At 40.4% G+C, this 27,056-nt stretch overlaps 1 protein-coding gene across 4 annotated transcripts in view; it reads right to left on the bottom strand.

Annotated features, from left to right (window-relative positions):
* The window catches only part of LOC140729523 (acyl-CoA 6-desaturase-like), a 90,347-nt gene that overhangs the window by 25,524 nt on the left and 37,767 nt on the right, over window positions 1–27,056 (bottom strand). For all 4 annotated transcript variants that reach the window (XM_073049351.1, XM_073049352.1, XM_073049348.1 and 1 more), the window contains 2 exons: window positions 7,280–7,477; window positions 4,307–4,408 (listed from right to left, as the gene is read on the bottom strand). In XM_073049351.1, the coding sequence (XP_072905452.1) occupies window positions 4,307–4,408; window positions 7,280–7,477 (300 nt within the window). The remainder of the gene's footprint in view (window positions 1–4,306; window positions 4,409–7,279; window positions 7,478–27,056) is intronic.

Here is a 27,056-nt window from a genome sequence, read left to right as displayed (position 1 = left end):
GGGCCAGTTTCAGTTTGGTGAACTATAACCGATGAGGTGATACCAGGATTTCTACTAGAGCTCCAAGCTGTTCTCAAGTTACACTGATGACTAAGACAAGGAACTATGAATAATGTATCCATGCTTACTGATGAGACTAAACTCAGTGCAGTCTGGGTTGTGAGGAAGACGCAGAGAGGTTTCAAGATGCTGAAGACAGGTAACCTTTAGTTTTGATATGTTTATACAGACCATTTGAATGGATGAAAAAGAACTTTAAAAAGTAGCTGATAGAAAAGTACAGCCCAGAAACAGGCCCTTGGGCCCATCTAGTCCTTGCTGAACCATTTACACTGCCTACTCCTGACGACCTGCACCTGACTCATTGCCCCGCTTTCCCCTCCCGTTCATGTGCCTATCCAAACTTCTCTTAAATTTTGAAATCGAGCTTTCATGCCCCACTTGTGCTGGCAGCTTGCTCCACTCTCTCCACACCTTGGAGTGAAGAAGTTTCCTCTCATGTTCTCCATAAATTTCTCATGTTTCCCCCTTAACCCATGCCCTCTAGTTGTAGTTCCACCCAACCTCAGTGGAAAAACCTGCCTGCGTTTACCCTATCGATACCCCTCATAATTTTATTTCCCTCTATCAAATCCCACCTGAATCATCTACGCTCCAAGGAATGAAGTCCTAACCTAATCCAACTTTCCTTATAACTCCCGTCCTCCAATCCTGGCAACATCCTTCTAAATTTCCTTGGTACTCTTTTGACATTATTTACATCTTTCCTGTAGGTAGGTGACCAAAACTGCACACAATACTCCAAATTAAGCCTCACTAATGTTTTATACAACTTCATCATAACATCCCATCTCCAGTACTCAATAGTTTGATTTACGAAGGTCAATGTGCCAAAAGCTTTCTTCATGACCCTATCTACCAGTACCACCACTTTCAATGAATTATGGATGTATTCCCAGATCCCTTTGTTCTACTGCACTTTTCAATGTCCTACCATTCACTGTAAGACCTACCCTGGATGGTCCCATCAAAGTGCAACAGCTCGTACTTGTTTGCATTAAATTCCATCTGGAAATTTTCTGGCCCATTTTCCCCAGCTGGTCCAGGCCCCACTTATAGTCTTCTATGCTGTTCATGACACCCCAAATCTTGGTGTTATCTGCAAATTTGCTGATCCAGTTCACCACATTATTGCTGATATAGATGACAAACAAGAACAAACCCAGTACTGATCCCTGCAGCACTCCACTGGTCACAGGCGTCCAGTCAGAAAGGCAACCTTCTACTATCACTCTCTGGTTTCTCCCATAAAACTAATGTCTAACCCAATTTACTACCTCATCTTGAATGCCAATCAACTGGAATCTTTTAAGCAACTAAACATTCTTGAACAACCTCCCATGTGGAATCTTGTCCAATGCCTTGCTAAAGTCCATGTGACAACATTCACTGCTTTGCCTTCAACAAATTTCCTGGTAACTTCCTCAAAAAACTCTAGAATATTGGTTAGACACGACCTACCAGGCACAAAGCTATGCTGACTATCCCTAGTCAGTCCATGCCTATCTGAATACTCATACATTCAGCCCCTTAGAATATCTTCCAATAACATAGATGTCAGGCTCAACAGCCTATAACTTCCTGGTTTATTTTTAGAACCTTTCTCAAACAGCATAAAACATTAGCTCTCCTCCAAATCCTCCAGAACTTCACTTCTTGTTAAGGATGATTTGAATATCTCTGCCGTGCCTCTGAAATTTCTGCACTTGCCTCCCACAGGTTCCGGGGGAAGACCTTCTTAGGTCCTGGGGATTTATCCACCCTAATTTGCCTCAGGACAGCAAACACCTCTTCCTCTGTAATCTGTATAGGGCCCATGACCTCATTACTGCTTTGCCTCACTTCTGTAGTCTCTGTGTCCATCTCCTGAGTAAATACAGATGCAAAAACAAAAGCATCTAAGATCTCCCCATCTCTTTTGGCTCCAAACAAAGATTACCATTCTAATCTTCCAGAGGACCAATTTTGTCCATTGCAATCCTTTTGTACAACATATCTGTAGAATCCCTTGGGATTCTCCTTCGCCTTGTCTGCTAGGGCAACCTCATGCCTTCTTTTAGCCCTCCTAATTTATTTCTTAAGTGTTCTCTTACATGTACTATACTCAATAAGCACCTCATTTGTTCCTACTTGCCTATATCTGCTATGCACCTCCTTTTTTTCTCTTAACCAGGGTCTTAATATCTTTTGAAAACCAAGGTTCCCTACACCTGTTATCTTTACCTTTTATTCTGTCAGGTACATACAACCTTTGTACTCTCAAAATTTAACTTTTGAAAGCCTCACACTTACCAAGTACTCCTTTGTCAAAAAACAGTCTGTCCCAATCCACCCTTGCCAGATCCTTTCTGATACCATCAGAATCAGCCTTTCCCCAATCTAGAATCTCAACCCGGAGACCAAACCTATCTTTTTCCATATTTATTTTGAAACTAATAGCATTATGATCACTAGATGCAAAGTGCCCCCCTACACAAACTTCTGTCACTTGCCCTGTCTCATTGACTAACAGGAGATCAGGTGTCGCATACTCTTTTTTTGGAAGTTGTATGTACTGATTAAGGAAACTTTCCTGAATACTCTATCCTATCTAGTCCTTTTAGAGTATGGAAGTCCCAGTCAATAGGTGGAAAGTTAAAATAACCCACTATAACAATCTTATGTTTCTTGCAAAAGTCTGCAATATCTCTACAAATTTGTTCCTCTAAATCCCATGGACTGCTGCGTGGTCTATAATACAATCCCATTAACAAGGTCATACCTTTCTTATTCCTTAGTTCCACCCAGAAAGCCTCACTACATAAGTTCTCCAGTCTGTCCTGAGTACCGCTGTGACATTTTCTTGACTAATACCACCCTCCTCCTTTAATTCCTCCTGTTCTGTCACGTCTAAATCAGTGGAACCCCAGAACACTGAGCTGCCAGTCCTGCCTCTCCTGCAACCAAGTCTTACTAATGACTACAAAATCATAATTCCATGTGTTGGTCCATGCCCTGAGCTCATCTGCCTTTCCTACAATATTTCTTGCATTGAAATATATGCAACTCTGAACATTAGTAGCACCACATTCAGCCTTTTGATTCCTGACTTTGTCTCCACAACCTCTCCACAATCTGTTCTGGCACTCTGATTCCCATCCCTCATCAAGTCTAGTTTAAACCCCCACCTGCCTCCATGCAGCACCACCAAATGATTCTGCTTGGATATGAATCCCCTCCCAGGTGAGGTGCAAACTGTCTCTTCAGTACAAGTCCCACCTTCCCTAGAAGAGACCCCGATGATCCAAAAATCTGACACCTTCCTTCCTACACCAAATCCTTAGCTACATGTTAAGCTGCATGATATTCCCATTGCTGCCTTTACTAATCCATGGCATGGGTTATAATCCTGAGATCACAACCATGGAGGTGCTGTCCTTTAACTTAGCACCTAATTCCCTGAGCTCCCTTTGTAGAACCTTGTCACTCTTCCTACCTATGTTATTGGTACCTAAATGGACCACAATCTCTGGCTGCTCACCTTCCCACTTAAGAATGCGGAGGACTTGATCTAAGATGTCCCAGACCCTGGCACTTGGGATGAAACATACCATCTGGGAATCTCGTTCTCATCTACTGAACCTCTTTCCTCTTCCCCTACCTAACCACTCCCCTATCACCACAGCTCACCTCTTCTCCCCACTTCCTTTCTCAGTCTCAGTGCCAGAGACCTAACCGCTGTGATTTTCCTCTGCTCGGTCATTCCCTCCCCCAACAGTATGCAAAGTGGTATACCTGTCATTGAGGGGGATAGCCTACGCTGTCTAACTACTTTCCCTTTCCCCTTGCTCGGTTTCCCATGTCCTGCACCTTGGGCACAACTACCTCTCTATATATCCTAACAATGACCCCCTTCAGAGACAATGGAGGAATCCCTGCTTCCCCACATCTCACATGAGGAGCATTCAACTGTCCTGCCTGGCTTTCCTACTGTTCCTACAGTGCAAATAGTTAAATAGGATAAAAAATAAATGAACTGGGGGGAAAAGTCTATTTACAGCTCTTTTGCCTTCTCTCACACAAATTTCACCTTGTTGAAGCCTTGAAAATCTAAAGCCTCAAATAACCATTCTAACACTGTCCATTTCAACATTGGCCACTCCACTTGCCCCTGCCTTGTTTCAATTTGTTCTTGTGCATCAACCTGGATCGCTGATTGGCCATTGTTGAAAACTTTTAAGAAAACTTCACACAAAGTAATGATTACCTTCATGTGACCTATCAAGAATTTCTGTAGCACGTGATTCCATTTTGTTTTCCGGAATACAGACAGATGTCCAAAGTCATGTTGAAGCCAGCCTGATTGAACCTGGAATCCAGAGAAAAAGATAATTACTTTGCAATAATGCACTGGGATAGGAAAACAGATTTCATTTATTTTCACCATTTATAGTCAGTAATAAAACCCGAGTACAGAAATTTGATCATATATTGCTGTTTTTTGCATTTCAACATTACAAATTAAAATTAGCTGGAATGAACCTTGGTAACAACTTTTTCTGCATCATTACGTCTTATTCCAGAAATCTTTTCCCGGAATGATTCACCCTTACTCACTTGAAGCAATTTCCACGTCAGTCATTCAAGGGAAGTACACAACATTCCTCAGACAACAAAACATTTGGAACACAGCAGTGTATATTGTGGACCTGGGAGAAATCATCATTGAGAGATCCCTGAATAACTAGCCTTCAGAAGACAGTCTTGGATTACACACTGTGTAAGGTAATGTCCTCGTTTACATGTTTAGCTTGCATCATTTGTGCCATATCTACAACATTAAAAACCCCCACCACTACCTTTATCACCTCACTCTTGTCCCTTCGAGTCCCAAAATAACATTGGGGTTACTGCCCTATTTCTGCCACAGTTCTGATCCCACATCCTTAATCCTTTGTTTAAACCTTTATTTGCAACTCTAACATCCTACCACACCTGCTGTCATTATCTATTGTGTTAATCCATCCTACCTCCATTTCCATCTTTTCATCCTCTCCCTACAACTACCCATATGCCTTGATAACCTAAACCCACCCTCACTCCCCCTGTGGCACATTTGTAATATAATATGCACCATCCTTTGGAATGGCAATTGCATGCCCATCTACCAATATCAGAACACACTAACATTTATCAGCAAAGGATCCTCCTAGATAAATAGATCAATTGATCTCATCACTAACCACCCAGGCCAACTAGCTCATCTGACAAGAAAACTTCATGTGATTTCATTAGTTATTTCTCCTTCCCAAAGTAGAGACAAAGTATTCAACCAAAACTTTTGAATAATTCTTAGGAACATGCAGGAATGCTTTTTATGACTATGCAGAATTAAGCATCAGAATCAGGTTTAATATTATCGGTATATGTCATGAAATTTGTTGTTATGTGGCAGCGATTATGTACTGCAATGCATAATACTAAAAACTGTGAATTACAGTAAATACATATATTAAATAGTTAAATTAAGCAAGTATTTCAAAACAAGTAGTGAGGCAGTGTTCATGGGTTCAATGTTCATTCAGAATCCTGATAACAGAGGGAAGAAGCTGTTCCTGAATTGTTAAATCAGTTTTAACTAGGAGATTTTTAAGAGTCATAGATGTCCTCTAAATCAAAAGGCCAAAGATTATACATCGCCAAATTTATAATGAATTAGGAATTACCACAATTAGTTACCAAGGAGATATCTGGAATCTGAGTGAGTGTCAATGGATTCTCAGAGCTACAATACATATCGGATTCTATCATGCAGGAGGAGGGAAATCAGCACCAAAAGTCTGTGCCAGTTTCAAAAGGAATATATTTAATTAGTCCTGTACCATTGACCTTCCCCATGCAATCTTAATTGGATTTTATTTCTTTTTAGGATATTTAGTCACTCCTCTAAAAAAAAACCTTGGTTGTTTCTTGTTCTATCTGTTTCACATGTCATTCAATTTGCATATCTTTGCAGAAAATTTTGCCCCCTCTTTTTTTTTGTGTTGATATTAGCATCTTTTTTGTTACTGACCAATGAAAGGATCTCAGCCAAAAGGTCGACTGTTTCTTCATTTCTATGAATGCTGACCTGCTCAGTTCCTCCAGCATTTTGTGTGTGTAGCAGTGAAAATAGTTGTTCAGTTTCCTCCAAGATTATGAATGCTTCTGTTGCCTCAAGCAGACAATGGTTTGAATACGTTTTAGTATCTTCAAGCTGATTTTAGAAGTTGTCTGATAGAGGTCCTACAGTTTAATATTAGAAAGGCTCAGGATATGAGTAAGAGAATAAGGCTGATCTTTTACAACTGCTCCATGGAAAACCTCTGGTAGGGAAACACTGGTATTTTACATTAAATCATACCTTCACTTTCTAAATAGATTCAATTTTTCTTGAATAAAGTGACAATTTCCTTTTAAATAATCTGACCATATGAAGCTTCATTAATCAGTAGCTTTTTAAGGAATCCCATATGGTAGATACTTACTCCCTTTAAATCATTTGTATGATTAAAAAAAAGAGAGAGTATTTTGATGATTGAATGGAGTAGGATTGGTTAGGTTGCATGTCTCTGAATCTTGCGTAACAATTAGCTTTTTCTTCAAGATATCTAACGAATGAATGAATAAAAAAATGGAAGGACCAGTGAGTTAAATGCTCTGCTACATTCAGGCGTTAGGGAATATAGCAAATATTAATATCAACAGCAAACAGTCTTCAGATCTGAATGTAGATTGTAGATTGAAGTTAAAATGCATCTCCAAACAATGGGCTTCCTGGAGCTGCAGAATGGGGACGATTGTATACCAAGAAACACCCCGTTTAATTGAGATGTCTGCATATGCATGAATGCAGCTCAGAGATAGCGTTGGTTGGCATTCAATTCAGGGTGTCTTGAGTGTGAAGATGTAGGTGCTTGAATCAAAGGAAGCAGTATGAATGCATTGTAACAATAGAATTGTTCTGTTGTTACCTATGATCTTTAGCATATAAAAATGTCATGTAATATTGGGTCAGGAGGCCTCTTCTAAGAGTGTCTCCAGTATGATGTCTGCTTGTTCTTCTGAATAAAAACTTCTATATCCACCAGCTTCAGTGTCTCCTGGTGACTTTGTTCAATCATGGTACACCAGGTAATCCACTGTTCACCTTTATTCTGCACTTCATTAATCTGATTTTATGACTATGACAGTCCTTTACCTGTGAGGTTGCCAGGATTAAAGCAGCAATGAGAGTTGGAATCCAGCCAGTCCCAAAATACGACAAAGTAAACCAGGCCAAAACCTCCAAGACAAAGAGGTGGGCAAAGTGGAGGAAGAAAAACACTAGGTCTCTGTGAAACAGTTTCATATCCTTGGCTGTCTTCCATAGTGCCCGAAAATCGTCAATCAACTCACGCTGTAAAGAAAAGAGTTCATTGGAAACTTCAGTAAACTGTTTTCAATCACTTAGTTTTAATAAATTATTTGTATATCATTTCAAATGTTAATCCTGGGAATTAATTACTTACGCAAGGTTTGGAGTAAAATTGAACAGTAACATGTTCCTTTTCCATCTATGGAAAAGCCCGTCATAAAACTATTAAGGCACTTTATGTCTTTCAAGAGGAGACAGATTTGTTTCAAGTTAGGATTTTTTTTGCTATTAATCTTAAGTATATCTAGGATTTTACAGGTGAACTCCATCAAAACAACTTGTGGGACTTGGGAGAAGTTGGATAAGAACATAATATTTAAACTAAAAGCCAAATATTGAGCATGTTGGAAACCTGAAATAAAACAAAGTATTGGAAAGACTTCACAGGCTGGGCATCGCCAGAGACAAGAGAAGTAGAATTAATGTTTAACATTTTGCCAATTTTGAAAATCAGATGTGTCAGTATTACAGTTGAACAAAGGGAACTATGGAGCTATGAGGGAGAAGCTGGCCAAAGTTCAATGGAACAATACCCTAGCAGGGAAGACAGTGGAACAAAAATGGCAGGTATTTCCGGGAATAATGCAGAAGGTGCAGGATTGGTTCATTCCAGATCCAAAGGGGAGTAAGAGGCGGCCGTGGCTGATGAGGGAAGTAAAGGGCATATAAAAATAAAAGAGAAGAAGTATAACATAGCAAAGATGAGCGGGAAACCGGAGGACTGGGAAGCTTTTGAAGAGCAACAGAAGATAACAAAAAAGGCAATATGCCAAGAAAACATGAGGTACGAAGGTAAACTAGCCAAGAATATAAAGGAGGATAGTAAAAGTTTCTTTAGGTATGTGAATAGCAAAAAAAAAGACCAAAATTGAGCCATTGAAGACAGAAATGGGTGAATTTATTATGGGGAACAAGGAAATGGCAGATGAGTTGAACAGGTACTTTGGATCTGTCTTCACTAGGGAAGACACAAACAATCTCCCAGATGTAATAGTGGCCAAAGGAACTAGGGTAAAGGATGAACTGAAGGAAATTTATATTAGGCAAGAAACGGTGTTGGATAGACTGTTGAGTCTGAAGGCTGATAAGTCTCCGGGACCTGATGGTCTGCATCCCAGGGTACTTAAAGAGGTGGCTCTAGAAATTGTGGATGCATTGGTAATCATTTTCCAATGTTCTATAGATTCAGGAACAGTTCCTGCTGATTGGAGGGTGGCTAATGTTGTCCCACTTTTCAAGAAAGGAGGGAGAGAGAAAACACTGAATTATAGACCGGTTAGCCTGACATCAGTGGTGGGAAAGATGCTGGAGTCAATTATAAAAGAGGAAATTACGACACATTTGGATAGCAGTAGAAGGATCAGTCCGAGTCAGCATGGATTTATGAAGGGAAAATCATGCTTGACTAATCTTCTGGAGTTTTTTGAAGATGTAACTATGAAAATGGACAAGAGAGAGCCAGTGGATCTAGTGTACCTGGACTTCCAGAATGCTTTTGATAAAGTCCCACATAGGAGACTAGTGGGCAAAATTAGGGCACATGGTATTGGGGGCAGAGTACTGACATGGATTGAAAATTGGCTGGCTGACAGGAAACAAAGAGTAGTGATTAACGGGTCCCTTTCGGAATGGCAGGCTGTGACCAGTGGGGTACCGCAAGGTTCGGTGCTGGGACCGCAGCTGTTTACAATATACATTAATGATTTAGATGAAGGAATTAAAAGTAACATTAGCAAATTTGCTGATGACACAAAGCTGGGTGACAGTGTGAAATGTCAGGAGGATGTTATGAGAATGCAGGGTGACTTGGACAGGTTGGGTGAGTGGGCAAATGTATGGCAGATGCAGTTTAATGTGGATAAATGTGAGTTTATCCACTTTGGTGGCAAGAACAGGAAGGCAGATTACTATCTAAATGGAGTCAAGTTAGGAAAAGGGGAAGTACAACGAGATCTAGGTGTTCTTGTACATCAGTCAATGAAAGCAAGCATGCAGGTACAGCAGGCAGTGAAGAAAGCTAATGGCATGCTGGCTTTTATAACAAGAGGAGTTGAGTATAGGAGTAAAGAGGTCCTTCTGCAGCTGTACAGGGCCCTGGTGAGACCCCACCTGGAGTATTGTGTGCAGTTTTGGTCTCCAAATTTGAGGAAAGACATTCTTGCTATTGAGGGAGTGCAGCGTAGGTTCACAAGATTAATTCCCGGAATGGCGGAACTGTCATATGTTGAAAGATTGGAGCGACTGGGCTTGTATACACTGGAATTTAGAAGGATGAGAGGGGATCTGATTGAAACATATAAGATTATTAAGGGATTGGACACGCTGGAGGCAGGAAGCATGTTCCCGCTGATGGGTGAGTCCAGAACTAGAGGCCACAGTTTAAGAATAAGGGGTAGGCCATTTAGAACAGAGATGCGGAAAAACTTTTTCACCCAGAGAGTGGTGGATATGTGGAATGCTCTGCCCCGGAAGGCAGTGGAGGCCAAGTCTCTGGATGCATTCAAGAGAGAGTTAGATAGAGCTCATAGAAAGCGGGGTCAAGGGATATGGGGAGAGGGCAGGAACGGGGTACTGATTGTGTATGATCAGCCATGATCACAGTGAATGGCGGTGCTAGTTAGAAGGGCCAAATGGCCTACTCCTGCACCTACCGTCCATTGTCTATTGCCTTTCATGAAAAAATGAAATTCTGGTAATCCTGAAAGCTTTGCTATAGGAGCAGAATTAGGCCATTCAGCCCATCGAATTCTGCTCCACCATTCCTTCATGGCTGATCCCAGAGCTCACTCAACCCCATACACCTGCCTTCCTGCCATAACCTTTGATATCCTGACCAGTCAGGAAAGTCAATTTTCGCTTTAAATATACCCATGGTCTTGGTCTCCACAACTGTCTGTGGCACAGCATTCCACAAATTCACCACTCTCCGGTTAAAAAAATTCCTCCTTACCTTTGTTCGAAAGGGTTGCCCCTCAATTTTGAGGCTATGCCCTCTAGTTCAGGACAGCCCCAGCATAGGAAACATCCTCTCCACATATCTAGTCCCTTGAACATTCAGTAGGTTTCAATGAGATCTCCCTGCATTCTTCTAAATTCCAATGAATACAGTCCCAAAGCTGCCAAATGCTCCATAAATGTTAACCCCTTCATTTGTGGAATCATCCTTGTGAACCTCCTCTGGACTCTTTCCAATGACAACACATCCAAGTGTGGTCTGACCTGTGTCTTATAAAGCCTTAGCATTATATCCTTGCTTTAATATTCTATTCCCCTTGAAATGAATGCCAACATTGCACTTGTCTTCTTTACCACAGACTCAACTTGTAAATTAATCTTTTAAGTCCACATCCCTAAGTCCATGACTCCTAATTCCCGTTGCACTTCTGATGTTTGAATTTTCTCCCCATTTAGATAATAGTCTTCACTTGTGTTCCTCTTACCAAAATGCTTTATCATGCATTTCCCAGCACTGTATTCCATCAGCCACTTTTTCCCCCCATTCTTCCTATTGGTCTAAATCCTTCTGCAATTGCATTGCTTCCTCAGCACTACCTACCCCTCCACCTGTTTTTGTATCATCTGCGAACTTTGCCACAAAGCCATCAATTCTATTATCTAAATCAGTGACAAGCGATGTGACAAGTAGCAGTCCCAATACTGGCCCCTGAGGAACACCACTAGTCACTGGTACCCAACCAGAAAAGGCCCCTTTATTCTCACTCGCTGCCTCCTGCCTGTCAGCCATTCATCTATCCATACCAGTATCCTTCCTGTAATGCCATGGGATTTTATCTTGTTAAGCAGCCTTGTGTATAGCGCCTTATCAAATGCCTTCTGAAAATCCAAGTAAGTGACATCCACCGCTTCTTCTTTGTCCAGCATGCTTGTTATTTTCTTAAAGAATTCTAACAGATTTGTCAGGCAAGATTCCCCTTTACAGAAACCATGATAACTTTGACTTATTTTATCATTAGTGTCCAAGTACCCAAAAATCTCACCCTTAATAATGGACTCCAACACTTTCCCAACACTGAGGTTAGGCTAACATGCCTATAATTTCCTTTCTTTAGCCTTCCTCCCTTCTTAAAGAGTGGAGTGACATTTGCAATCTTCCAGTCCTCTGGAACCATGCCAGAATCAAATGATTCTTGAAAGATCATAACCAGTGCATCTGTTATCTCTTCAGCAACTCTTTCAGGTCCCTGAGATGTAGTCCATTAGGTCCAGGTGACTTATCCACCTTAAGACCTTTGAATTTGCCTAGCACTTTTCCCTTTGTAATAGCCATGACACTCATTCCTGTTCCCTGACACTCACGGACCTCTGGCACACTGCTAGTGTCTTCCACAGTGAAGGCTGATACAAAGTACTTATTAAGTTCATCTGCCATTTCTTTGTCCCCCATTACTACCTCACTAGCATCATTTCCCAATGATCTGATATCAACTCTCACCTTCCTTTTACTCTTTATATAACTGAAAAAGACTTTTAGCATCCTGCTTTATATTATTGGCTAGTTTGCCCCCATATATCATCCTTTCCCTTCTTTAGTTGCCTTTTGTTGGATTTTAAGAGCTTCCCATTCATCCAATTCCCACTCACTTTTGCTACCTTATATGCCCTTTCCTTGGCTTTTATGCAGTCCTTAACTTCCCTTGTCAGCCACGATTGCCTACACCTACCATTTGAGAACAACTTCTTTTGTGGGACATATCTATACTGCGCCTAGTGAACTATTCCCAGAAACTTCAGCCATCTCTGCTCTGCCGTCATCCCTGCCAGTATCCCCCTCTAATACACCTGGGCAAGCTCCTCTCTCATGCCTCTGTAATTCCATTTATTCCATTACAATACTGATACATCTGATCATGTTCTCCCTCTCAAGTTACAGTATGAATTCAATCACATTATGATCACTAAGGGTTCCTTTACCTTAAGCTCCCTAATAAAATCTGGATTATTACGTGACACCCAACCTAAAACAGCTTTTCCCTGTGCAGGCTCAAGTACAAACTGCTCTAAAAAGCCATCTCATCGACATTCAACAAATTCCCTCTTTTGCCATCTGACAACAACCTGATTTTCCCAATCCCCTTGCATATTAAAGTCCCCTATTATAATTGTGACATTACCTGTATTACGTGCCCTTTCCAGCTCCCTTTGCAATCTCAACCCCACATCTTGGCGACTATTTGGAAGCCTATATATGATTCCCATAATAGTTTATTTAACCTTGCAGTTTCTTAACTCCATCCACAAAGATTCAACATTCTCTGACCCTATGTCACCTCTTTCTAAAGATGAAATTCCATCTTTAACCAACCAAGCCACACCACCGCCTATGGCTTCCTGCCTGCCCTTTCAATACAAAGTATTGAAATATAAATAATAATATATAAATAAATATAATATAAATACAAGCTCCCAGCTATGACCCTCTTTCAGCCACAATGTCATACTGACCAATCTCCAATTGCAACGCATATTCATCCACCTTATTCTATGCTATGTACATTTAAATACAGCACCTTCAGCCTGCATTCTTCACCCTCTTGTATTTTGCCCCTGTGGTACAATTTAACTCTTTGCTCTGTCTGCATTTGTACCCCATCATTGGCTCGTCCTTCCTTACATTCATGTTACGCCCATCACCTACTTGTAAACCTGCTGGCTCATTCTCAGCTCCATCATACTGGTTCCATTCCACTGCCATGTTAGTTTAAACCACTCCCAACAGCTCTAGCAAACCTGACAACAAGGATATCGGTCCCCCTCGGGTTCAAGTGCAACCCGTCCCTTTTGTACAGGTCACAAAAGAGGTCCCAATAATCCAGAAATCTGAATCCCTGCCTTGCACTCCACTTCTTCAGTCACACATTCATCTGCCACTTTATTCTATTCCCATCCTCATTGTTGTGTGGTGTTATCCTGGCAGTTTCTTAACTCCACCCACAAAGATTCAACATTCTCTGACCCTACTTTCTAATCTCCCTATTCTCTTTCTAAAGATGAAATCTCAGGCTGCAATCCTCAGATTACTACGCTTGAGGTCCAGCTTCTCAACCTCCTTTCCAACTCCCTATGTTCTGTTTTCAAGACCTCCTCCCTTTTTCTACCTATGTCGTTGGTAACAATATGTACAAAGAAATTATTTAGAATTCTATTATTTGGAATTAAAAATAGTTGACCTTCCATATCAGAGCACAAAGGGGTCAAAGCTGAGTGTAGTCACTGGATTCCCTGTCCTTAATGGTGGCAGAGGTCAGATCATTAGACATGTTCAAAGTGGGGATCAATAAATAATTGGAAGAATAAGGAATTGAGAATTGTGGAAAATTTGGCATTCAAAAGGAGTTGAAGCCAGAATAGATCCCCCTCCCCCCACTACTTTCAAATCTCTTGCTATCTTTCCTTTCGGTTAGTCCTGACAAAGGGTCTCGCTTCTCCCTATAGATGCTGCCTGGCCTGCTGTGTTCCACCAGCATTTTATGTGTGTTGTTGATAGATCGCACCTGATCATTTTGAATAATAGGGCAAGTCTGGGAGGCTTGATGGCCCACCTCTACTCCGATTTTTAGTATTCAGAATCAGTTTTATTATCACCGGCATGTGCCATGGAATTTGTTAACTTAGCAGCAGTTCAATGCAATACATAATCCAGCAGAGAGAGAAAAAAATAAAACATAATGATAAATAAACCAGTAAATCAATTACGTATATGGAATAGATTTTAAAATTGTGCAAAAACAGAAATACTGTATATTTTAAAAAATGAGGTAGTGTCCAAAGATTCAATGTTCATTTAGGAATCGGATGGCAGAGGGGAAGAAGCTGTTCCTGAATCACTGAGTGTGTGCCTTCAGGCTTCTGTACCTCCTACCTGATGGTAACAGTGAAAGCAGGGCATGCCCTGGGTGCTATTCTTGTGATTGTTCAGAGTTCATTCCAATGCAGAGCTTTGGGCTCAAAGCTGATATTACTATGCAGGAACAACAGAGTGATGAACTGTCACGGGTAACTTCCTTTGAAATTGTATGAACCAATAACTACAGTAGATTTCGCACTACAGAGCGCACCTGATTAAAAGCCGCTGGCTCTAATTTTAGAAAGAAAATCAATTTTGTACTTGTACAGGCTGCACCAGATTTTAGGCCGCAGGTGTCCCACGTTGTAATATGAGATATTTACACGGAAAGATATTACACGTGAGGATTTTTTAACTTTTAATTAAATCCATATGGTAACAAACAAATACATATTGCAAATGCTTTTTTTCGAACCGTGCCTGTAATACGGCTACTTTTAAATATACATACGTATCGGTAACACACACATTACGTTGCATATACATTCCAATATCTCCTAGCGACTGGTAAAAATATATATACTGCAGCCTACCAGGAAAAGTTATTGATCGCCTTTAACTTAAAAGCAGCGTTTTGGCTCCGCCGCTCCCCCCCCCCCCCACCTTCCCGTTTATCGCAAACCGGTATTTCCCACAAGACGCGGCGAAACCGGATGTGACGTCTAGCATTCCGGGCTGTAGTACAGAAAACATACTAACAAATGAATTACTAAGCGAAAATATTATAAACTAAATAACTGCCATAAAGGCAGCACAATGCTTTTCTTCGAGTGTTTTCCATGTTGATGAGGGTGAGTACAAATGACTGATTTACAATAATTTAATTGTGAAAGTGCGCTTGATTTATCGTACAATTTCATTGGACCTCTGTGAACTACTCATCAATTTTATTGGTCTACTGTTACGAGGCAAAATGTTTTTGGCGGCATGAAAAAAAACCATGCATTAGCCGCACCGTAGTAAAGGCCGCAGTGTTCAAAGCTGTTCAAAATGTGGGAAAAAAGTAGTGGCTTAAAATCCGGAATCTACGGTAGTATCGACTTCTTGTGGGCAATGTCATGGTAAGTAGGCTCCCAGTAGATTAAAATGAACTCGTTTGTTAGCAAGTACTTCCTGTCATTGTATTTCCAGCATCCACATTTTATTGAGAACCATCTATATTTACAGTAGATATAGTTATTGCCCATTTTCCCTAAAAGAGGTCCAGGAAGGTCATTAATAAGAGGGAGCTGTCTGCTTTGATTAAGAAGCTTCCATTGATGATACATGTGAAATCATTTATAACAAAAGTAGAAACGAAGAACAGTCTACAAAAGTAGTTATGTTGGAAACTGAACACCACTTAGAATTTCAGTTTGAAAACTGAACTTTGAACTTTATGTAGTTAGCTGAAAATTGAAGTGAACCTGGTAGAAATCATTATTAATACTGTGCTGAACAGAGCAACTAAATGGGGAAAAAGTTGGGGGTTCCAGCTGATCATAATGAACGATCTTTAGGAAGACGTATCTATGTAGAAGTTAGGCAAGGGAAATTAGTTATCAAAGGCATCAACTTGCGTAAAATAGCCTGATAGCCCACGGGTCACCCATCAAACATGCCTATTTATTTGAGTCACTAAAGAGGATCTGGGGAGCTAAACAATCTTCTAAAACTTTTAATTAGTGAGAGCAGAAATTAGTAACAAAATATTAATAAAACATTACTCCTTTCTGACCAAAAAGGTGTGATCTGATCATACAAAGTTTAGAACTAAGTTACAGAGATTCACAAACATTCCAAACTAAAAAAACCCATCTGTAACATAGAGTTTAATATCAGCCTACAAAGAGGTAATTGGATGACTGAAAGTATCTTGTGTAGTTGAAATCTACTGCTATCAACTCTGCATTAGTAGGGTATACTAAATATTTTAGTGAATTATTTAAGCTGTTCTTGTCCTTCTTCTGCATGCTGACTGACCTGAACACTGCTCTTGACTTCTGTGTGCAGATAAAAATGCTTCCAAATTTCCACAGGAATTATTTTCAATTTCATTTTTACGCTCATTGGGTCTTTAGTGCTGGAGTCATTTTGGAGACCGGATATCAGTATATACTCTTGGTGGCAAACAAAACAATGAATATAACTAAATACTTTATTAGATAGATAGATACTTTATTCATCCCCATGGGGAAATTCAACTTTTTTTCCAATGTCCCATACACTTGTTGTAGCAAAACTAATTACATACAATACTTAACTCAGTAAAAAAAAAATATGATATGCATCTAAATCACTATCTCAAAAAGCATTAATAATAGCTTTTAAAAAGTTCTTAAGTCCTGGCGGTAGAATTGTAAAGCCTAATGGCATTGGGGAGTATTGACCTCTTCATCCTGTCTGAGGAGCATTGCATCGATAGTAACCTGTCACTGAAACTGCTTCTCTGTCTCTGGATGGTGCTGTGTAGAGGATGTTCAGAGTTATCCATAATTGACCGTAGCCTACTCAGCGCCCTTCGCTCAGCTACCGATGTTAAACCCTCCAGTACTTTGCCCACGACAGAGCCTGCCTTCCTTACCAGCTTATTAAGACGTGAGGCGTCCCTCTTCTTAATGCTTCCTCCCCAACACGCCACCACAAAGAAGAGGGCGCTCTCCACAACTGACCTATAGAACATCTTCAGCATCTCATTACAGACATTGAATGACGCCAACCTTCTTAGGAAGTACAGTCGACTCTGTGCCTTCCTGCACAAGGCATCTGTGTTGGCAGTCCAGTCTAGCTTCTCGTCTAACTGTACTCCCAGATACTTGTAGGTCTTAACCTGCTCCACACATTCTCCATTAATGATCACTGGCTCCATATGAGGCCTAGTAATAATACTTTTTTTTGTTAAGTTAATGGTAAACAATCATTGCAAACAATGAAGAGGTGAGCGAAGGCGAGGCTGAGTTGAGGATAGAGGAGAGGCAAATTCGAGGCCTGTCCACTCAAACCAAGAGCAAGATTTCATCCTTCTAAGCACCAGACCGATCTGGAATGGTTGGGTACTGGCTGAAACGTGACAGCCAGGCCCAAAGTGTATCAATGTGACAGGGCCCAACTCCTAGTGGGAGAAATGACCCAGTGTTTGGATGATTTAAACGTCGGGCCAGATGGATTGAAAAGGCCTGTGTCAGGGCAAGAGGCGAGGTTCAGACCGGTTCTATTCGCTTCTCTATAACATTTACTCGGCTCTGTGCTGAACTGAGGCTGAGGCTGTGGCCTGCTCTGGCTGGTCTGGGCTTTGAATCTATGGACTCACTTTTGTTCTGAAGGCTATTTGCTTACTTTTATTACTTGCATGATTAGTCTTTTATTCTCTCTGCACATTGGGTGCTTGACAGTCTTTTTAATGGGTTCCTTTGGGGTTTCTTTGTTCTGCGGCTGCCTGTAAGGAGATGAATCTCCAGGTTGTATACATACACATACTTTGTTAATAAATGCACTTTGAACTCTGAAGTATTGTTGTGACAAATATGCGAGAATAATTATGGTTTGTCCTTCTTAATTTGACATTTATCTGGTTGAATCATGTATTAGAATCAGAATCAGGTTTATTATCACCGGCATGTGACGTGAAATTGTTCAGGTGAAAAATGTGTCGTTTTACTAAAATGGCTCACCAATTCTGCTTTTTTTAAAGAAAATATCTTTGAACAGATATCTTTAATTTGCATTATTCTCTTAGTCTTATGATCTGGCACCTTACAGCTGTAGGCCCATTCCAACAATCATTTGTCCTACCTCACAAGGTAAAGTGTATAACTTGTGAACAGAAGATTAAGATTTTAGGCAGCCATCTAAACATAACAATTCAGCTCCACAGCAAAGAAAGGTTCTCCCATTACAAACAGCAATAACTAAGCCAGTAAATGGTTCCATCTTTAAAAAGTACTTTTTAAAGGAACTACCACAACATGACTCCTGGTGAAGAGTTGCCTAACCAGACACATAAGGAATTGGGCAAAACCTCCTCTGTTTTAGCCATGGAAAAAGGAAGTTCATTATTCTCAAGATGTTGGTTTCCACCGAGGTGAGGGAGTCTGGAATACCTTCCAAGCATCTGCCATCAGCGCCAGGTCAGTTAGCTGTAGATTTCAGATTATTCCAACCTGCCTCAATAAATCACCACACTCTCACTCCTGCTCCCTGTGCTGTACAGTTTGTGTTTTATTGTTTAAATTTATTGTTGAAAACCTGAGCATGGATCCATCTCAGAGCAAATTGTGCAGGTGTACCACTTGTCACCACCAGTACGTGGCCTAGCACATCTCATGCAGCCCCCTACCTGATCACTCCACATTGGATTTAAACTCACTCTGTCATAAACTCAAGTGGAAAGAGAGTTGACAAGCCCCAATATCCCTCACCACCCCACTCCAAAACACAATCTTCACTCCTCAGACTTTTGGGCCTTCTCTAGCTTTTCTTGCACTTTTCTCTCTTTGCTCTAACCTTGCCACCTCAGGAACAGCCAGCTCAATAATCTCTTGGTTAATTGCACCTTCCTCCCTATCTAACAGGTACTGAATCTGATCTGCTAATACATGATGGGCTGTGTCAAGGGAATTTAAGTCCGCAGTAACTGATCTGACGTGAATAGAGAGAATGGAGCTGTACTTGGGACCTTCTCAGTGTACGTGTGTGTGATTGTCATGCGCTGGGAGCCAGAAGTGTATGCGATCCTAGGGCTGGCATTCATGACATTAAATGAGCACAAAAAACTCCTAAATATTAATAGGACTACAATGGTTGAGGAACTGGCACCTATCCACTCTCACATAGGCTGTAGGTTACAACACAATAGCAGTTTGAATTTCTTTTTGGCCAGTTCTTGTTAAAAAAAAGCTTCTTGAAGCAGGTATTCACTCCCAGATAAATAGAAAGGACCTACTTGGAGTAAAGTCTAGTGGGGGGGGGGGGGGTGCTGGAGGTTTTTTTTATACAGAGTGGTGGGGGTGTGGAACACACAACCAGGGTGGTGGTAGAGGTAGACACAGGTAGAACATTTAGAGAGTCTAAGAGACTCTTAGATAAGTACATGGATGAAAGAAAATAGAGAGGGCAATCTGAGAGGTTAAATTCATCTTGGAGTAGGTTAAAGGATCATGAATGAAATGGCTTGTACTGTGCTGTTCCATTTTCATTTGTAGAGGGATCAGAAACCAAGGAGGAGCAGATCCAAAGTGACTGATGGAAGGATTAAGCATAAAACAGCCATGAACTGTGCTTAAGTGGAACAATGATTGTTATTTAAACTGCCTTATTTTTCTGCTATAAGATGCTCAGTGGCAATATCTCATCTGGTGTGATAAATATTCGCTTCCTGGGCCAGGGGCCTATTGTTTTGACCAGCTCAGCTTTCTAAACACAGAAGCCACTTGTAATAGCAGTGTAATTTAAAATTTCAACTACCGTAGATTCCGGATTTTAAGCCGCTACTTTTTTCCCCACATTTTGAACAGCTTTGAACTTTGCGGCCAATAATCCGAAGCGGCTAATGCATGATTTTTTTCATGCCGCCTCGTAAACATTTTGCCTCGTAACAGTAGACCAATAAAATTGATGAGTAGTTCACAGAGGTCCAATGAAATTGTACGATAAATCAAGCGCACTTTCACAATTAAATTATTGTAAATCAGTCATTTGTACTCACCCTCATCAACATGGAAAACACTCGAAGCATTGTGCTGCCTACTTAGTTTAAACTATATTTGTTTTCTGTACTACATCGCGGGATGCTATGACGTCACACCCGGTTTCGCGGAGTCTTGTGGGAAAATGCCGGTTTGCGATGAAACGGAAAGGAGGGGGGGAGCGCATTACGCGAGCGGCTTTGGATCGGAGCGAAAACGCTGCTTTTAAGTTAAAGGTGATCAATAACGTTTCCTGGTAGGCTGTAGTATATATATTTTTTACCAGTCGTTAGGAGATATTGGAATGTTGTTCAGTAAAGAAGTATACGCAACGTATTTAAAAGTAGCCGCGTTACGGGCACGGTTCGAAAAAAAGCATTTGCAATATGTATTTGTTTTTGTTACCATATGGATTTAATTAAAAGTTAAAAAATCCTCACGTGTAATATCTTTCTGTGTAAATATCTCATATTACAACGTGGGACACCTGCGGCCGAAAATCCGGTGCGGCCTAAAATCCGGTGCGGCCTTTACAATTAAAAAATTGATTTTATTTCTAAAATTAGAGCCAGCGGCTTTTAATCAGGTGCGCTCTGTAGTCCGGAATCTACGGTATATTTGTTTAGCTTCTGCTCATACACGGAGCCAGTCTTTAGTTCTTAAAATGTCAATGGAAAGCAGTACAGGTGGCCCCCGTTTTTCAAACATACACTTTACGACAGCTCGCTGTTATGAAAGACCTGTTTAGTACCTGTTTTCGCTAACCAAAGAGGATTTTCGCTTTTACGAAAAAAAGACGCCCGCTTTATACTTGTGTTTACCCCGAGAAAGACTACCATGACAGTGAAGCCTTGTGTGGGCAGTTGTGTGCGTGTGCGTGTACGTATGCATGCATGCATGTACGTACTTATGCGTGTACTTGCACATGCGTGTACCTGCCGATTTTTTTTCTCCAAATCAATTTTGGCTCGCTGTCTTCCCGATCTTGATAACTGAAACTACACCGTTCATACAATATTTCTACTTTATATAGGCTGTATATTTATCATATCATTCCTGCTTTTACTATATGTTAGTGTTATTTTAGGTTTTATGTGTTATTTTGTATGATTTGGTAGGTTATTTTTTGGGTCTGGGAACGCTCAAAAGTTTTTCCCATATAAATTAATGGTAATTGCTTCTTCGCTTTACAACATTTTAGCTTACAAATGGTTTCATAGGAACGCTCTACCTTCCGGTAGCAGAGGAAACATGTAATCAGATTGAAGTTAAAACAAAGCACTGTCTATATTGCAGCTTTGCAAACAAGCTCTGTTTTATCTGAAGGAAGTAGGATGTTAATCACTGCATCTGGCTTATTGCTGCTTAAGAGGTTCGGTATACGACAAAGGGTTATTTAATTTGGCTTGTTTCAAAACAGACAATGCTGACTACGATGCTTGCAGACCAGATGGAGAAAAATCACTTAGCATATTAACAACTGATCTATTAATAAGTTGAGAGCTTTGTGGACTCAAAGAAGTTAGCTTCATAGCATTAATTGTGGGTAGCTGGGAAGTGTAGTTCCAACAGGCTTTTAGACTGTGTAAAAAAGGTATCTGAGAAAATATATACTTGAGAACTCACCCAAATGGCAAAGAAACTATATAAATGTAGAGAACAGTTCAGGCTTATTAAGAAGATTGAAAGAAACACTGGTTGAAATGGAATCCATTCCTCTGGCTTTGATTTCTGCGACAGATGATTCGTTCATCTGCATCACGGGTATGTTCTTTTCAGTTTATTAGAATTGTACTTCCTTTTTGGAAATCCTTTGAGTTTTAGAAATAGTTTATAATTTGGAACTGTTTAAGATAGTTATCTTCTGTGAATGTGAAATGAACAGTATTTTAAATTACTTCGTTAGCTGGAAATATCTTCTCCCTGGTGGGGGAACCCACTGCTCAAATAGTAGGTATTAGTAGCTAAACTCATCATGGAGAATAAACAGGGAAGTGAGTAAGTCTTTGAAGATTAGGAGGTTACAGTATAATCTCCTATTAGTAATAGACTAAAACAACTGTGCTGTTCCATAGAGCACTACGTGAGGTAATTCCTACCATTAGCCATTAGGCTCTATAATCAATCAACTTATACCCAGGGAAGTGATGACCTCCTCCTGTTAGACTGTTTGACGTAACTTCATTTTTATTCTTTCTTACTTCTCTTCTAATATTTGTATATCTGTGCACTTGTAAAGCTACTGTGACACTGTAATCTCCTTTGGGATCAATAAGGTATCTATCTATCTATCTTTAGTGAGGGTACTCATGGCTATTTATATCGGATAGGCCTTAAGATCTTCACTTGAGTTCAGGAATTCATGGTCAGCAAACCCAATACCATCACACTGGAATACGGAAGAACTAAGCTTACTGGTTTTTAAAAAAAAATACTAAATGCTGTGCACCAAATACAGTACACTAATATGAACAAACCATTGTAGGTTCAAACATTGTTCACTCTAATACAATACCTGAACTCTGTTTCATTGCCATCATTGTGCTGGTGTACATTATTAATGCGCTGGTGTTCTGTAGCACGGGATGCAGGAGGTATTTTGATACGCGTTATTCTCTGTACCACAGGCCTCAGCAAGAAAGATGCAAAATTATAGGGTACAGTAGTGCAGAAAGCAATTCTGGAAAAGGCTAATGCATGGGAGAATATAAAGCAAAGTTAGAGAAGGGAGAAGAAAACATCTTTTTTTAATGCTGTAAAGGTTTCTGCCTCGGGTATTTTTTAGCATTCTTTCAAAGTGATAACTTCCAAACCGCTCCCACTCACAGAATGAAGATCTTTCACACATCTCCCCTCTAATCTTCCACCGTCCATATGTCCTGGTGTTTGAGTGAACCTTCATGCGTACTGCCTCAAATGCAAGTTTATCCTTCTTTAAACACAGAGGCCAAAACTGTGGGCAGGTGCAGTTTCACTAATTTCCTGAGAAATTGCATCAAAATTTTCCTAATTTTTTACCACGTGCTCCTTGCAATAATGAGGCACATTCCATTAGCCTTCCAAATGACTTGCCGTACTTGCATGGTAAGTTGAAGTGCTTCATGCATGAGGACTCAGATGCTTTTCTACCTCAACAATTTGCAAGCTTACTCCACTTAAACAACAAATTGCTTCTTCATTTTTCCTTCTGTGCCATTTGACAATTCACTTAGCCTGTTTATCTCTTGTTTGCTCTTGTATCCTTGCCTCTTTCTCTCAACTTACTAACCCACCTTTCATCAGAAAATTTGGTTACAGTATGCTCCATCCCTTCACTGAAGTCACCAATGTAAATAGTTGAGGCCTAGTACTGATCCCTGTGGCATCCCATTAATTGATGACGGCTACTGTATCTCAACCCCTTGTTTTTTGTTGGTCAAACATTTCACTCTCTGTGGCAATGTTAGCCCAACTACATACACTTCTATTTTATTAAATAATCCATTATATGGCAATTTACCAAATGACTTCTGTAAATCCAAGCTAAGCAGCCTATCCAATTGTTGTTCTAATTCTTAGTAAATTTTCTTTACATCCTCTCCAATCACAATCAGATCCTTCTTGTTCTGTGGTGATCAGAACTGTACATAGTATTCAAGAGTGGTCTAATTGTTATAGATTAAGGTTCAAACATAAATGCCCTGCACTATAAAGCAAACATCCCTTGTGCTTTTCACTTTGTACCGCTCAGGAGTCATGGACTTCCATATCAATGAACCTGGAGCTCAGCGCAGATTCTGCCAAACAGGGGGAGCAAAGAGTTTCTTCAAGAGCCAATTATTACCCTATTCGGTTCCAAGCTGTTATATTCCTCAGTAAATTAACATCAAAAGACTACATAGGTTGGAAGTTTGAAATCAAAATAGTAAAGACTGAAAAGCCCTAAGCCTTACACAATGGAGCTCAGACGAATGAAGGGAGGTCTCAATGAAACCTATTGAATATTGAAAGACCTGGATAGGGTGGGCATGCAGAGGATGTTTCCAGAAGTGTGAGACTCTATGACCACAGGGCACAGCCTCAGAATAGAAGCAAGTCCCCATAGAATGGAGATGACAAGGAATTTCTTTAGCCCAGGGATTCCCAACATTTTTTAATGTCGTGGACCAAGGGGTTTGTGGATCCCAGGTTGGTAACACCTGCTATAGCCAGAGGGTCATGAATTTCTAACATCCATTGTCACATTTGGCTGTGGAAGCAGTCGTTGGTATATTTAAAACAGATTAGTAAAAGTGTCAAAGGTTATGGGGGGAAGATAGGAGAATGGCATTGAGAGTGGTAATAAATCAGCCATGTTCAATTGGTGAAGCTGACTCGATGGGCCAAATGGCCTGATTCTGCTCCCAAGTCTATCTTATATGTAGTCATAGAAAAGTACAGCACCAAAACAGCCCCTATAGCCCATCTAGACCCTACTGAACTATCTAAACTGCCTACCCCCATCGACCTGCACCTGGACCATAGCTCTCCATACCCTACCATCCATGTACATATCCAAACTTCTCTTAAATGTTGAAATCGAGCTGGCATGCACCACCTGTGCTGGCAGCTCATTCCAAACTCTCATGAGCCTCTCAGTGAAGAAATTTCCCCTCATGTTCCCCTTGAACTTTTCACCTTTCACCCTTAACCCATGACCTCTAATTGTAGTTCCACTCAACCTCAGCGGAAAAAGCCTGCTTGGATATACCCTATCTATACCCCTCATAATTTTGTATACCTCTATCAAATCTCCTCTCAATCTTCTATGTTCCAAGGAATAAAGTCCTAACCTAATCAAGCTTTCATTATAACTCAGGTCCCCCAGATCCAGCAAATCCTTTGTAAATTTTCTCTGTAATCTTATATTTATATTTTTCCTGTAGATAAGTAGATAAAACTGCACACAATACTCAAAATTAGGCCTCACCAATGTCTTATACAACTTCAACATAACATCCCATCTCCTGTACTCAATATTCTGATTTATGAAGGCCAGTGTGCCAAAGGCTTTCTTTGTAACCCTATCTGCCTGTGTCACCACGTTCAGTGGATTGTGGACCTGTGTTCCCAGATCCCTTTGTTCACCAGACTCCTCAGTGCCCTACCACTCACTGGCTGGTCCCACTGAAATACAATACCTTGCACTTGTCTGCATTAAATTCCGTTATAGAAAGGGAAGCAGATTTACATATGAGGGCATAAACTAATTTTGATAAAGAATCTTTGATGTAAAACGTTAACTGTTTATCTTCCATCATCGTTGCCTGACCCAATGAGTTCAGTGAATTCCAGTTAATTGGGCCATTGGTTAATCCTAGCTGCCACCAATTTGGGCCAACTCTTAAAGAACAAAAACTAAATAAGAAAATAGCCAGGATTCCCCTTGCTTATTTGGGACACTATGTTGCTTAACTGGGACAGGAGGCTGTTGTCGAACAGTTTCTAATTAGCATCATCCACGTGCACTTGTGTAGTTGTTAGACAATACATTGTGATTACAGCGAACAGTATCAGGTACGTGTGTTTGTATTCATAAAGCAGTGTTCTTCGTCACTGTTAGTTGGTGAGAAATAAGCAGTATGACAATTCAGTAATATTTTGCTCACTGTGTTTTCAAGCTTGGAGATTCAAGAAACAGCTGGGAGTGAAATTGAAACAATATATTTTTCTCCCTGAATTGAAACAATTTCACTACTTCAGCAAGTTAGGAACTATAAAGAATTTGATGATATCATCTTGAATGTTGCAATGAAAATGAAAATTTGGAGCATACAATTGTCGAAAGAATTTTCTGCACTCCGTGTCTGCACTGATTTGGTCATTTACAGTCAATCAAAAGAACACAGCAGCATACAATTTCTCCACTAATAACTATTGACAGGTTGGCAATAATATCATCTCCTCTCTGATGATCAACACTGGCACACCTCGGGGGCGTGTGCTTAGCCCACCGATCTACTCTCTTTATGCTCATGACTGTGCGGCTAGGTATAACTCAAATGCCATCTATAAATTTGCTGATGATACAACCATTGTTGGCAGAATCTCAGGAGGAGACAAGAGGGTGTACAGGAGTGAGATATACCAGCTAGTGGAGTGGTGTAGCAGCAACAACTTTGCACTCATTGTCAGTAAGACCAAAGAGCTGATTGTGGACTTCAGGAAGGGTAAGACGAAGGAACACATACCAATCCTCATAGAGGGATCAGAAGTGGAGAGAGTGAGCAGTTTCAAGTTTCTGGGTGTCAAGACCTCTGAGGATGTAACCTGGTCCCAACATATCAATGTAGTTATAAAGGCAAGAGAGTGGCTATATTTCATTAGGAGTCCGAGGAGATTTGGTTAAAGCACTCAAAAACTTCTACAGAAATACTGTGGAGAGCTTTCTGCCGGGCTGCATCACGGTCTGGTACAGGGAGGCTAGTGAACAGTGTCAAAAGAAGCTACAGAAAGTTGTAAAATTAGTCAGCTCCATCTTGGTTACCAGCCTCCATAGCATCCAAGACATCTTCAAGGAGCAGTACCGCAGAAAGGCAGCATCCATCATTAAGGAACCTCATTATCCAGTACATGCCCTTTTCTCGCTGTTATCATTAGGCAGGAGGTACAGAAGCCTGAAGGCACACACTCAGTGATTCAGAAACAGCTTCTTTCGCTCTGCCATCTGATTCCTAAATAGACATTGAACCCATGAACACAATCTCACTTTTTTATATTATTTTTGTTTTTGCACTATTTTTAATTTAACTGCTTAATATGTTTATATATACAGTATAAACATATATACTTATAAACATATATAATCGTATTTTTTTACTGTAATGGATTTTTCTCTATGCTATCATGTGTTGCATTTTGCTGCTGCTTCTAAGTTGACAAATTTCACAACATATGCTGGTAATACTAAACCTGATTCTGATTCTATTAAAGTTCACATACATTTATTATCAAAGTATGTATACTATATACATCCTTGAGATTCATCTCCTTACAGGCAGCCACAAACAACGAA

The sequence above is a fragment of the Hemitrygon akajei genome, chromosome 6, assembly GCF_048418815.1.
Source record: "Hemitrygon akajei chromosome 6, sHemAka1.3, whole genome shotgun sequence".
Classification (NCBI taxonomy): domain Eukaryota; kingdom Metazoa; phylum Chordata; class Chondrichthyes; order Myliobatiformes; family Dasyatidae; genus Hemitrygon; species Hemitrygon akajei.
The sequence above is the reverse complement of the archived record's forward strand: the minus strand, read 5'-3'. Positions and strand labels throughout refer to the sequence as shown.